The sequence below is a fragment of the Mus musculus genome, chromosome 4, assembly GCF_000001635.26.
Source record: "Mus musculus strain C57BL/6J chromosome 4, GRCm38.p6 C57BL/6J".
Lineage (NCBI taxonomy): Eukaryota > Metazoa > Chordata > Mammalia > Rodentia > Muridae > Mus > Mus musculus.
Window position 1 is genome coordinate 135,326,677 of NC_000070.6, and position 14,151 is coordinate 135,340,827.

At 44.2% G+C, this 14,151-nt stretch overlaps 1 protein-coding gene across 30 annotated transcripts in view; it reads right to left on the bottom strand.

The window, feature by feature from the left end:
- Positions 1 to 14,151, bottom strand: part of Srrm1 (serine/arginine repetitive matrix 1) — a 32,794-nt gene that overhangs the window by 6,193 nt on the left and 12,450 nt on the right. For 6 of the 30 annotated variants that reach the window (XM_017320313.2, XM_006539032.4, XM_006539033.3 and 3 more), the window contains 7 exons: positions 13,827 to 13,946; positions 11,128 to 11,402; positions 5,482 to 5,562; positions 5,045 to 5,131; positions 2,697 to 2,841; positions 2,328 to 2,369; positions 416 to 547 (listed from right to left, as the gene is read on the bottom strand). In XM_017320313.2, coding sequence (XP_017175802.1) covers positions 416 to 547; positions 2,328 to 2,369; positions 2,697 to 2,841; positions 5,045 to 5,131; positions 5,482 to 5,562; positions 11,128 to 11,402; positions 13,827 to 13,946 — 882 coding nt within the window. Of the gene's footprint in view, positions 1 to 415; positions 548 to 2,327; positions 2,370 to 2,696; positions 2,842 to 5,044; positions 5,132 to 5,481; positions 5,563 to 11,127; positions 11,403 to 11,872; positions 11,911 to 13,826; positions 13,947 to 14,151 lie in introns of all 30 variants that reach the window. The other 24 variants (XM_030253660.1, XM_030253665.1, XM_030253662.1 and 21 more) reach the window with 17 other exon arrangements.

The window sequence follows — 14,151 nt, forward strand, 5'->3', positions numbered from 1 at the left end:
TCTCCCATTTGTTTGCTGGGCAGGGTTTAGTTTCTCTATAACCCAGGCTGACCTCCAACTCAAAATGTCCCTGGCCCAGCCTTTCAGGAGTATAGATTCTGAGCAGAATACCCTTGGCTCCTATTTCCTTTTCTGTCTTTGTTTTTTTGTTGCTCTGTGTAGCCCTGGCTGTCCTGGAACTCCATCTGTAGACCAGGGTGGACCTGAATTCAAAGATCTGACTGCCTCTGCCTTCTGAGTCCTGGGATTACAAGTTAGCATCACCAGTGCCCTGTTCTAAGTTCTGTTTCCACATAGTTCTGTGTCCCATAAAGGAGCTCACATTTATGTGACCTTTTACAACCTAAGATGCCTCTTACAAAGCAACTTCCATGATAAAGACCCAGAGCTACCATGAGTCACCTGGACACAGTACCTTCGTCGTGGTGGTGGGGTGGGAGATCTGCGCCGCCGAGGAGGAGGAGGGGGAGGTGGCGGCGGAGGGGCTGGAGAAGGAGACCTTCGCCTTCTGGCAGGAGGGGGAGAGGGACTTCTCCTCCTTCTACTACTAAATAAGAAAGCAGAGTTCTCCTCAGTCAGTGACATTTATAACTAAGCCCCCCTAGGAAGTATATTTCCAGTGGTTAACTAACCCAGAGCAGAAACATTGTTTATGTTTTGCTTTTGGTATGAATTAAAGACAGCTTTGTGATATTAGCTTCAGACAAAAACACTCATTTGTTTGACATAAATCACCCAACAGAGGAAGAGAAAAAATTCAAAAACGGTCATTAGAACACTTATTTTTTAGTTGGGACACACATAATAATCAGTTGGAAAACTTATCTGAAGCTTATATGAACCATGTCAGGGCTAACAGCCAATGTTAATAGACACCAAATAACTTAAGGCCCCAATCTGGAAGCCCTGGCTTAGAGCTGCCCCTCCTCCGCAGCAGAGACAGAGGGCAGACAGAGGGACTGCACACACTGAGTGAATGCTCTATCTCGGAGTCTATCTCCAACCTTTACGGTCTTATCTAAGAAATATATACCCGGGCTGAAGAGATGGCTCAGTGGTTAAGAGCACCGACTGCTCTTCCGGAGGCCCTGAGTTCAAATCCCAGCAACCACATGGTGGCTCACAACCATCTGTAATGATAACTGAATCTCTTCTGGGGTGTCTGAAGACAGCTACGGTGTACTTACATATAATAAATAAATAAATCTTAAAAAAAAGAAGAAATATATACCCACCACTGAAAAGGGACCATGTGTCTTACCTACCAATACCCTAAAGACAAACAACAAAGCTATCTTAAATACTAGAGCTGCCCTGGGGGTAGTGTGGTTAAAAGTATATTCAAGAACCAAACACTCCCCAACTCAGAGTCTGTAATAAACCTGTAACACAAGCCATATACCAAGCGTCATACATTAACAAGCTAGAAGCAACCTTACAAAAGACTTCAAGTTAAGCCTGTCTGTAGCCCTTGACACACGGAGAGAGAAGTCAGTGTAAATAATCCTTAGCTCCTGGCCCAGCCAGGGCTGACACTGTGGACCTGGCTCAGTTTTTAAGGTTTATCAGGTCTCGACTCTTCAGAATTCACTACCACATTGAATTTCCAACCAGATTTGGTTTAGGTTTGCTGGTGATATGTGATTAGTACTTCATAGTAACACTTTACATACTCAAAATTATACTTCATTTTATCCTCCTTACTATATGACACTGAGCCAGGTGATCACGGCACACACCTTTAAGCCCAGAGCCCGCAAGTCAGAGGTAGGTGGATCTCTGTGTCTGAGACCAGCCTGATCTACACAGCAATTCCTAGGACAGCCAGGGCTACCCACAAAAACCCTCTCTCAAAACCAAGAAATTCAACAAGTGGGAGTAGAGGGAGAAAGCCAGAGCTAATAAGATGAGCTCAGCAGATAAAGGCCCTTGCCACCGAGCCTGAAGAACTGAATGAGTTCGACTCCCAGGACCCACTTGTTGAACACAGGGATCCAGTTCCTACAAGTGTCCTCTGACCTCCAACAGACTGTGGCATGTGTGTATTCACACATATATATCCATGACAAATAAAAATACAATGAAGACTTTAAAAAAGTCACTCCCTACAGAGTCTAGAATTATCAGATTAGGAAAGGCTCTACAGTCATCTCCTCACACAGCTCTTTGTATCATTAATCTGACATGGTAAAAACAAAAACACACACCAAAGCAACTTAAGACTTTCTCAGCTGTCATGTGTCTGTAAAATGGGGACAGTCACCTTAACAGAAAACTAAGTACACTTGGTATGTAACCCTCATTTGCAAAAACAGTATCTAACCAACCTTTTAGTCACTGGTGACTGCCATCGCTTTCCCATCTGCATCCTGAGAGCAGTGGAGAAAAACAAATGTCAAGAATTCCACTCATGAAAGTTAAATCCTTCTTGCGGAAGCATTTTTTAAAGCCTCAAGATGCCTGGAATTATTTAACTGCTCTATTCATGCATAAATGAGGCAGTCACTGAAAACGTGTCTAGTTTTAATGTTAACTATCAACAGCAAGAAAAAACAAACTAACCGGTTAAAAGCCCAAACCCAACCAGCTTTGACACGAAGAATGTGCCCAATTGTAAAGTAATTTCGAGGGCCAAGCTATACACTACAGTTCCAGCCCAACCACAGACAGTCAGAACTATTAACGAAGGCTGTTACCGAGGGGAAGTCTCTTTCTGGCGCTTTCGAGGTGATGGAGAGGCACTCCGAGAAGGGGAATGTCTCCGCCGCCTGCCTACCTCACCGTTCTTTACATGGGATCTCTTGGGCCGCTCATCTTCTGAGGTGGAAGAGGAGCCAGAGTCTGTAATCACAGAGCAAAGAACAACAACAAAATATCACACACTCACACACTCACACACACACTCACTCACTGCCCCCTGTAGTACCCCTTGGGCCCTTACACTGCATGCTCAAGGTCCTGGGTTCTACACCCAGCACTGGGAAAAACGTTTCTTAGAGGTTAAGACTCAATGACTCCACGTTTACTTAGTATGGATGGCATGAAGCCATGGGTTCAATTCTCAGTACCATCAGGACAACCTACACTTTTTATTTATTATTTATATGAGTACACTGTAGCTGTCTCAGACACACTAGAAGAGGGTATTAGATCCCAGTACAGATGGTTCGGAGCCACCATGTGGTTGCTGGGATTTGAACTCAGGACCTCTAGAAGAGCAACAGTCAGTGCTCTCTCTTAACCTCTGAGCCATCTCTCCAGCCCCCATCAGGACAATCTAATCAGTACAATTTTAGTGACAGTCAACAGTCCACACCTAGCAGAAAACTAGCAAATATAAGACTAGTATATCTCAAAAGTACTAAGGCCTGCACGGATCTCTTAGGAAAAAAATCCAGGGATGTAAAATCAGGCTCATTGGTGTATGTGCACATCTGATGACAGGGAGGTGAAGGACGGAGAATATGAAGTCCAACATGAGCCTCGCAACAAAACTCTAGTGAATTCTTTCCCAATTAATAAGGTAAGGCTTCAAAAGAACCTCAGGGCTGACGGTCAAATTCACTGGAAAAGCCCAACCCAGCATGTGTTGCACATCAGCAGCAAGAAAGCAACAAAAAAGTATCAATATGCCACTTGAACCAGAAAATAATTACAACTATAACCTGAGCGATGAGGGTGTGGCTGTGAGTAGAGAGCTTGCCTCAGCACATGGGAGACCCTGGGAATCAAACCCCAGTACTGCATAAACTGAGTCCAGTGGTGCAAAGCTCAACTCTCAACACTTAGGTGGAGTCAAAAAGACTACAAGTATAAGGTCATTTTTGGCTACAAAGCAAGTTCAGGGCAAGCCTGGACTACATGGGACATTTTCTTAAAACCCAAAACCAAACTAAAGCCACACAAAACCCAAGTAAGTAACACAAGAACAGAGCCCCTGGCTTAAACATTAGGCTTCTGTGCTCTTTCTTTTTAATCAAACAATCAGAACTACAGTGAGTTCCAGGCTAGCCCAACTACATAGTGAGGCCAAACAAAAACAAAACACAACCAAATAGCTACTAGTAATAAATGAAGTAGATTCATAAAAAACTAGTATGATCATCTAAACCAGAGACTCCTAATTATATAGAACAAAGTTGCAGAAAGGCTTAGGAGTAGACTCAAATATTAGGGAATAAATTAGTCTTTCCAATTTCATTTTCTGTTTTACTATTGTACTCTACGCCAACTACCTTTTGTTTTGTTTGTTTTTTTTTTGAGACAGGGTTTCTCTGTGTAGCCCTGGCTGTCATGGAACTCACTCTGTAGACCAGGCTGGGCTCAAATTCAAGAGACCTGCCTGCCTCTGTCTCCCAAGTGTTAGAATCAAAGGTTTGTACCACCAACGCTTGGGTCCAATTATGTTATATTTAATAATGTTGGGAATAGAGCCCAGAGCTGTGCACGCAGTACGCTGTACTCTACCAGAGCCATGTTCCTAGCCAGATTTATTACCTTCCTAACAATACAGCAATTTAAAAGCAAAATTTAAGGGCTTAAAACAAGAAAGAAATACCCAGTGCCCAACTGAGACCTATGGCCCAAACACAACCCATGAAGGCAAACGGTTCAATTTCCAGCACCCACATGATGGCTCACAACGTCTCTAATTCCAGATTCTCACTGGATCTGATACCCTGTCTTCTGGTCTCCTTGGGGACCAGATGTAAACATGGTGCAGACATGCATGCAAGTGAAATACAAACAGGCATAACATTGCAAAATGGGGGCGGGGTGGAGTGGGGGGAGAGCCCCAGGGTCTCATTAGTCCAGGCTGGTCTCAAATGTACAATGTAGCCAAGAACAACAGAGCTTTCCCCCTCCTGCCTCCACCTTCTGAACCACAGGATCTCAGGCTTCTTCCGCTTTGCTCTTCTGGGGACTCTCACTATGCAGCCCTTACTGGCCTCACACTCTACAGGAATTCTCCTGCCTTAGCCTCCCAGTGCTGGGTTACCACAGGTGTGAGAGTGGAAGGCGCTCATTCGCTTGTTGTCCATACCAGATGAAGACTGCTGGTTCTGCCGTCGGTATTGTCTTCTCTGCTGCACAGAATCAGCTGCAGCCATTTTGCTGCCTTTGTCTTCTTCTGAAAGATGGGTGCATTTAGACAGTGTTTCTTTAGTTACACACAGGTAATGTGACACACAACACAAGGCATCAGCCCAGTCCATAAGATAGGAATGCTATAAACATCCCAGCCAGCTGTCCAAACCCAAAATTTTGTCCAAATACAGAAGAAAAAGAATGAGGTCCTGGACGAATAACCAAACAGCGCACACTTAAATGCCACAGCTGGGAATTGCAGAAAGTCTGTGTGACGTCACCTTCAGCTCTTCCCTACTGGGTGCCCTGGACAATCAATCCCCAACCCCAGGGAATAATCACACACGGAAGGAAAAACAGAAAACCAACCTCTAGAAAATCATTACAACTTACCAGACTCAGACAGCTCCACTTTTCTAGGCTTGGGTGCTGGAGAAGGTGACTCTCTTTTCTCAGTACCTTTATGTTTTGTCACTAAAAAAGAAGAAAAATAAACCTCACACAATAAAAAGAACAATTTTTTTGTTTTGTTTTGTTTGTTTTGTTTTCCAGACAGGGTTTCTCTGTATAGCCCTGGCTGTCCTGCAACTCACTTTGTAGACCAGGCTGGCCTCGAACTCAGAAATCTGCCTGCCTCTGCCTCCTAAGTGCTGGGATTAAAGGCATGCGCCATCACTGCCCAGCAGAACAATGTTTTAATAGCACAAGAATGGGTTAGACTCCTCACATGAAAAAATTAACCTAAAATTTAAACATGGAAAGCTTCAAAAACTAGTTCTACAGGGCTAGCAAGAACCCTGCACCAGCTGGGCAGTGGTGGCACACGCCTTTAATCCTAGCTCTTAGAGGCAGAGGCCAGAGGCGCAGGGGCGCAGGGGCAGAGGGGCAGAGAGGCAGAGAAGCAGAGGCAGAGGCAGGTGGATTTCTGAGTTCAAGGCCAGCCTGGTCTACAGAGTGAGTTCCAAGACAGCCAGGGCTATACAGAGAAACCCTGTCTCAAAAAACTAATAATAATAATTCCACACAGGAGGTACTTGGTCTGGAAAAGAATATTTGACTATTTAAACAATATGCCAAAGGCTCCTTCGCCATACCCAGGAGATTTAAACAAGTGTAAAGACTGAGAGAAAGTGGCTACGGCTGCACCTCCAAGTGCCTGGGTAGCTGAAGACAGCCAGACCCTGGATTTCAGCTCCCATGGGAGGCAAAGGAAAACCGTTATCTAAACCAGAATCAATCACCCAACGACCCCAATATTAACTGGAAAATTATAGTATGCCTTTTGAAAACTTCCTGTGACATATATACTTGGGGTTTTGTTTTGAGTCAGGTCTCACTACCTATCCCACCTGACCTCAAGTTCACAGTGATCCTTCTGCCTCAAACTCCAGAGAACAGGATTACACTATGAACCACCAAACCCAAATGAGTACACTATTAAACACTGTTGCTAAAACAAGAGTCTATTCACTCTTTTGTTTTGTTTTTGTTTTTCTGTGTAGTCCTGGCTGTCCTCAAACTCAGAAATCTGCCCACCTCTGCCTCCCAAGTGCTGGGATTAAAGACGTGCGCCATACTGCCTGGCCGAGCGTTGTCTTCTTTTTTTTTTTTTTTCTTCGAGACAGGGTGTCTCTGTGTAGCCCTGGCTGTCCTGGAACTCACTTTGTAGACCAGGCTGGCCTTGAACTCAGAAATCTGCCTGCCTCTGCCTCCAAAGTGCCAGGATTAAAGGCGTGTGCCACCACCGCCCGGCCCAAGTCTTCTTATACTCCATTTTACAAGTGTTCTTTGGAAGCTTAAACTAAAATTGCATCAGCACATTGAGAAACAGAGACACCCGAACAGACTGAGAATCTCACAACTATGTCTCCTCAGGAGCACCCACGGGGCTGTCCAGATGCTTCAGTCATGGTCGAGAGCATGTGCTACATTTGCAGAGGACCTGGGTTCGGTTCCTAGCTCCCACACAGCCGCTTACAATTACCTTTAACTCTGCTTCCAGGGGATCTGGGGCCTTCTCAACTGTGGACATCAGGCACACACTCGGTGCTCTCACAGAGATGCAGACAAACCCTCATTAGCATAAAATAAACTTTGAATACAATCAAAATCAAGTATATAAAAATATAATCATTACTTTTAACATGGATCAACTTCAAAAGACATTTGAAAAGGCCCATCTAGGGCTTGCGAGATGGCTTAGCAGTTAAGAGCACTGACTGCTCTTCCAAAGATCCTGAATTCAAATCCCAGCAACCACATGGTGGCTCACAACCATCTGTAATGGGATCTGATGCCCTCTTCTAGTGTGTCTGAAGACAGCTACAGTGTACTTATGTATAACAATAAATCTATGGGTGGGAGTGAGCAGGCAACCTAAAATTCAATTCCCAAGAACCACATGAAGGTTCACAGCCATTTGTATAGTGTACGCATACAGATAACTAAATCTTAAAAAAAAAAAAAAAGGCCCCATCTAAGAAACAATCCTTGAGACTCTTGTTTTATATGACTAGTAAACTTTGATAAACTATTTGATTAGAAAACAGTTATTATTATTTCATACTATAAATTCTATCATAGACTACCACGATGATCCCCAAGAACTGGATCTAGCACTGAGGAACCTACTGCATAACCTCACAGCAAGCCCTGCATCCCTGAGCTCATTCTTGCAGTTAATGACTCCATCTGCTGAAGTTACCTGGACAAACTACTGAACTGGGCAGAGAATGCCTAACACCTGAAGTCCCAGAGATCATAAAGTAAGGGGCTGGAGTGACTCAGTGGTCACGAGCACTGCTGCTCTGACAGAGGATTTAATTTGGTTTGCAGCACCTGCCTGAGGAGCTCATAGAGCCACCTGCAACTTCAGCTCGAGGTGAGTCCTCTTCTGGCCTATACACACCTGCACAGCGTGTATATGCCTACCACTGAACACAAGTCATTTTAAAAATCCCAACACAAAGCCGGGCGTGGTGGCGTACGCCTTTAATCCCAGCACTGGGGAAGCAGAGGTAGGCGGATTTCTGAGTTCAAGGCCAGCCTGGTCTACAAAGTGAGTTCCAGGACAGCCAGGGCTACACAGAGACACCCTGTCTCGAAAAACCAAAAAAAAACCAAAAAAAAAAATCCCAACACATAGGAGGCTAAAACAGGACTGCCTGTCTCGATTACATAAAAAGACTTTTATAGAACTAAAATCAAAACCAAACAAACAAAAGGCTCACGTGCACACACACAATCTAAGAGGCCCAAAGTGGCTTGATTTTAAGAAGAAAATGAAGTGGTTATCCCTACAAGATAATTGGTGTATATCTACAGAATAAATAAAATAACTAAACTACAACATCGCTTTTATTTATCTTGAGAGAAGATCTGGCCTCAAACTGGCTATGTAATACTGGAATTAAGAACTACACCCTTGCCAGGCGTGGTGGCACAGGCCTTTAATCCCAGCACTTGGGAGGCAGAGGCAGGCGGATTTCTGAGTTCGAGGCCAGCCTGGTCTACAGAGTGAGTTCCAGGACAGCCAGGGCTACACAGAGAAACCCTGTCTCAAAAAAAAAAAAAAAAAGAACTACACCCTTAGCTGGGCAGTGGTGGAGCACAACTTTATAATCCCAGGACTTAGGATGCAGAGGCAGAGGGATCTCTAAAACCAGCCTAATCCACAACAGAGTCCCAACACAGCCAGGGCTACAGAGAAACTGTTCAGGGGCTAGGGGTGAGGCGTGCCATCACATGGAGCCAACATTATGTATTCTGTTAAACAGAGTGAATAAACACATGGGAGGGTCACCGTGACTTAGTGTCTCATTAAGTCTTTGACACTATTATAGCATACACTTTATCCTTCCACTCAAGAAAAAGCATTATAGTAAGTAACATCTGTTTCTTTATTTTTCTAAATGACATTTTTTCCCTTTACTTACTGTTATGTTAATAGCGTTTTTAATAATTCAAAGAACAAATTGTCCTCGTTGGAAATTCAAGAGACCAATTCTAAAACCGGAACTTTAAAGCACTTCAAGAGTCCTATTAATTATTAACCTCAGATTGCCCAAAAGATAACCTGTGAAGTTAAGTTACTATATAACCAGAAATAGGAGAATACATGATGCACCCACAGAGCACAACCCCGCTGACTTAAAAGGACAGGCTGTAGCAGGACACTCGACTCAGGACAAGTCCATGCAGCGCCCAGATCAGGAGCAATTCAAGTCCCTCCAAGGCCCCTCAGACGGGTCTGTAAACTGTACTCAATGACTGACTTCCAAATTCCCCCTCTTTTCTTTCCTTACTCTTAGATCATTAGCACATTATCAACAATAGATCCTAAGATGGCCAATTAACAACTGGTATATATAGGAAACACAACCAGGAACTCTATTACATCACAGCAGTACCACAATCCTATGTATCCAGAGACTCCAACATAGCATTTCTGATCACAGTACCTAGTAGAGAAGCCAAAGAACTTCTTCATTCCACCCTTCACCTTCCTCCCTAGTCGTCGGAGGTAGCAATTTGGCAAGTCTCACTGTGTAACTGGGAAGGGACGCTTTAAACTCTTTAACTAACTAACCTTGACTAAGTCACTCAACCAAAGAACCTGACAACTGGTAAGGTCTTTTCTAACTCTCAAATTTCAACACTAAGGTCATTTCCACATAGCTCAAACCAATCTTAAGCTTCAATGGACATAAAACAGACTATAAACTGCCCACAGTTCAACTGTCTGGCTAAAGCAGTGGTCCCCAAGTGCACAAGAATACACAACAGGTCTCTGTTCCCCACAACGGCCGTCTCTGGAATGCAGTTATCTATCTATCTTGTACACATGTGTACAAGGTGTGTGTCAGAGCAGGAGCCTGGCACCTGTGCAGATGAATAAAAAGGTAACTAAAAGTTCCAACTGTGGCCTATTCAACAGTTAACTCCTTCTGCCTAGGTAATATAATCTAAATGAAAAATGTATTTCTCTAAAATAATTGTGAGAACTCCAAAAAGCTTTCTAGCTCTAAACCCTTGTAAAGTCCACAGGGAAAGACAAGTAAGCTGGAACAGTGAGCATTAGATTAAGACACTCACTCAGGGTGAGGGACTCAGAGAGGCTGAAATGTGCTCATCTTTATACAAAGTTTATACAACGCAGGCTAAAAACGAGCTGTCTTAAACCTCACACATTTGGTTACTGAATGCACTTGAGGTTAAAATCCAATGATTTGTACTTTGCCATTTGTGGCAGGTTCTGTTCCCACCACAGCTATCCCTCAGTGTCACAGGTTTAGAACACATAGCTTGGCTAGGCCTCCTGGTGCTCCCTTGTTACCCAGGCACTTGGTCAGTCAATGGGCTCAGAGCATCACTCTCTAAAATCCTCGCACCCCAGCCTCCCCACTCACCTTTCAGGCTGCCCCTCTTTCTCCAGCCCTGCTACCAAAGACACCACAGAAATGGAACATATCCTTTTTCTTCATGTGTGCTTAGTGCTAAAGCAAACCCCAGTGAACCCGTTTTCTCACAGGCTAACACTCTACTTTGCTGGCACAATCACAGGCCTCCAATTCCTCAGAAACCAATCTACTCAACAGAGTAGGGACATCATCCTAGAACCTAAATCCATGAACCAATCAATAAATAAAACAAATCAACCTTTAAGGGACACCATGTCCTTCCCTTGAGAGCATAATTGTGACCAAAAATAACAACAGAAGACAAAGTCTGCAAATAAGATATCAAGCAAAAAGCCTTACGGAGAGGTCTGAGGAGGGAGGGTGGAAAGCAGTGAGCCTTTACAGCAAGAACACAAGCTTCAGGTCACTGCCCCAACTCAAACAGCCTCGAGCCAGTGATCTGTGCCACCAAGAAAACAAACCACATTATCATCCCATTTCAGGCAAGGCCTGAGAACAGAAGGCAGGACAAGCCAACTCTGTGCCATATAGAAAGTACCGCCCAGCTGCTTCTGAAGGAGGGGAGGGACGACTGGGTTCACCCAGATGCCAAAGGGAACAAAGCGCCTTTTGTTTGTACCTTTACCGGAGGTTCTTCCTGGAGACACAGAAACACGACTTTTTCTTGTACGGTTTGACTGCTGGGGAGTTGGGGAATGGCGAGTTTTGGGTGGCGGAGTTGCTGGAGATGACGGCCGGTGTCTTCGCCGTGGAGGACTTGCTGAAGGTGATAACCTACGCGTTTTCCGAGGAGGGCTGGATGTCCTCTTGGGAGGTTTCTTTGGTGGTGACCGGGAACGAGATGAAGAGGACGACGAGCTACTTCCAGACAGGGATGCGGAAGAACGCCTCCTTCTGTGGAATAAAGCACTCACTTCACCATCCGCATCCCTCTCAAGAGTGACATCACAGTATGTACAATATGCACAGAAACACAGCTATTTCTTTTAGTCCAACTTTTGAGTTTATGTAGCTAAGTACATAAATTACTTCAAAAAGATTGGAAACAAAACCATAACCTAGGACAGGAAACAGCTATTTCTGAGAGTAAATCCACATAACTCCTGATTGTGTTTGCGCTGTGACTGCTATAATCCAGTAGCCAAGCATCTTCTTCCTGAAGAGTAATACTGGGGTCATGGAGTTTGCACAACAGTGAGGGTGAGAGAGTACTGCTCATTTAGAGTGACGTCAAGCAGCTTTTAAGTTTCACTAAAAAATATGTGCAAGATTTGAAATTCATTTAGCTACATAAACTTAGAAGTAGGGGCCTCTCGAATTCTGCAGCAAAATCTGTGGTTAAGTTCTGTTGCAATTACGTGTACCTGCAGAATTCACCTTTGGCAGAAGAATTCCTGAGAACCTGAAAAAAAGAAACCCTACCTTAAGTGTGAGATTAAAAACTGGCTGAAAGGGAATCTTACACAATCTGCAAAATACCGTGCCTGCTACATTGCTACGTGCGTACTACTGAGACATGCTGTTTGCCAAAGTCCAATAGAAGAAATCGGTCTCTCTCTCTCTCCCTAAGGGAGCACGGGCATCACTTCTTCCCGAAGCAGAAGGATCAATCTGAAAAGTGTGATGCCTGGAATTCCACCAGTGCTGGATGTCTGTCCTGTCCACCAGCTGCAACAGCAACTTTACACACTTAAACATCGATCCCTTGACAACAATCCCAAAGAAGAATGGTATTTGCTGCTGTTGCTGTTATTAAAGTACGGGTCTAAAAGTCCTACCTGCAAAGATATAACTCGAGGAGCTTACTGGATGTTTTCCCATTTTCTAGTTGGTGTGGTTGTCTGTAAAGAACATTAACTCAACAGCTTTTCCCAGGGCTAAGAGTGCACTGCACACGCTCAGGCCCAGTGATGCCTTGTGCTTAAGCCAGCAGCAACAAGGAAAAATAGTCATCAAAGTTCTGTCCAAAGCGGAGTTGAGAAGCAAGCCCAGACAACATACCAATAAAACCCTCTGTTCCCATGCACCAGACCTCTCCTTCGGCTAAAGTAAGGTCTATCTTCTTGTGCCACTCACTAGCAGTGGCTTTATCTAGGAATACAACTATGGGAACTTTATCCTTTTGTTTCCTCTGTTTGAACTGTTACAAAAAGCTTTATTACAAAGTGTGGCAGAGATATAGCTTAGCAGTTAGAGCATCAGTGGCTCTCTAGAAGACACTGGCTCCCAGCACCAGCAGGTGGCTTACAAGTGTGCATCACTCCAGGTCCAAGAGATCTATCTGGAGTCCTCTACAGCACCTGCACTCACATGAACATAGCCAGTATCCACGTGCAGACACACACCTACACATAATTCAAAATACATCTTTTTAGAAAAAAGGAAGACACTGTAAAGGTCCTTGCTCTGCAAGCCTGGAACTCAAGCTCAATCTCTCAGAGCCACCCAAAGGAAGAGGAGAACAGACACTGTGTACAAGCCAGTGCAAGTGCTTGCACGTGAATACACGTGCAAAATAAGCTAAGTTCTTAAAACTTGGGAACTACTGGAGATAGAGTTTTTAAAAAACTGGTAAAATAACCCTCATTAACCCTGTAGCCACTGCCTTTGAAAAGCAGTATAACTTAAAGGCTGGATGGGAGGGAGGCAGCTGGGGGAAGGATGGCTCAGGGGTAAGAGGAGCTTCTTCCTGTGCAGCACACACATGGCAGCTCACAACCAGCTCTTAGCTCCAGTTCCTGGGCATCTAACACTCTCTTGTCTTCTGGGGGCACTCAACACATGTGATGCACAAACAGACAAAACACTTATACACATAAAAACACACTGAACACACTGAAAAGTAGTCAGTTTCTTCGTGTGTGTGTGTGTGTGTGTGTGTGTGTGTAACACAGAGTCTATGAAGCAGATGAACTTCAGGGCCTTTCCCTCTACCTCCAGTGTGCTGAAATCACAGGTATGAAACACCATCCTTAAAGTCTGTAAGTTCGGGAAAAAGACCCAGGGCAGGGAGTTATGCACTCGCAGCAAGCATCTTACCAACTGAGGTACACTGCTAGTTCTTATCCACAGAAGAATTTGAGTGAGATCTTAGAAGGCTAACATACAAGATCTAGAAGACCAGTGACTTTGTTTCTTTCTCAACATTGGATGATTCTCACAGCTAAACTATTGGACGTGAGGAATGCATCAGATCAGGCTACTTCGAAGATATTCCCTAGTATAATTTCTGTCATCCAACAGACAAAAAATTTCCCCCCTGAAATTATACCAAGGACTACCCGAAGTTCCAGGCACCTGACACTAAGAGAGCCTCACCGTCTCCCTGGAGACCTACTCCTCCGGTGCCTTGGTGGAGGAGGCATCCGTCTTGGTGGAGTTCTTCTTCGGGGAGATGGTCGTCGTCTTGGGCTTGGCCGCCTTCTAGGAGAGTATGATCTGCCGTAAGAAACAGAATTAGGCCCCAAATAAACTAAAAACAAAAAACTTCTTGACACTAATTCCACCACCATGACCACTTCCATTCATTTAGATTTTGATGGTACATCACAAAGTGGACTTCATTCTTAATGTTTTCTCTAACTTTGACACTGTTTACAATGCTACCTCAAAAATCAGCATATACGATTCAAATGTGCACTAT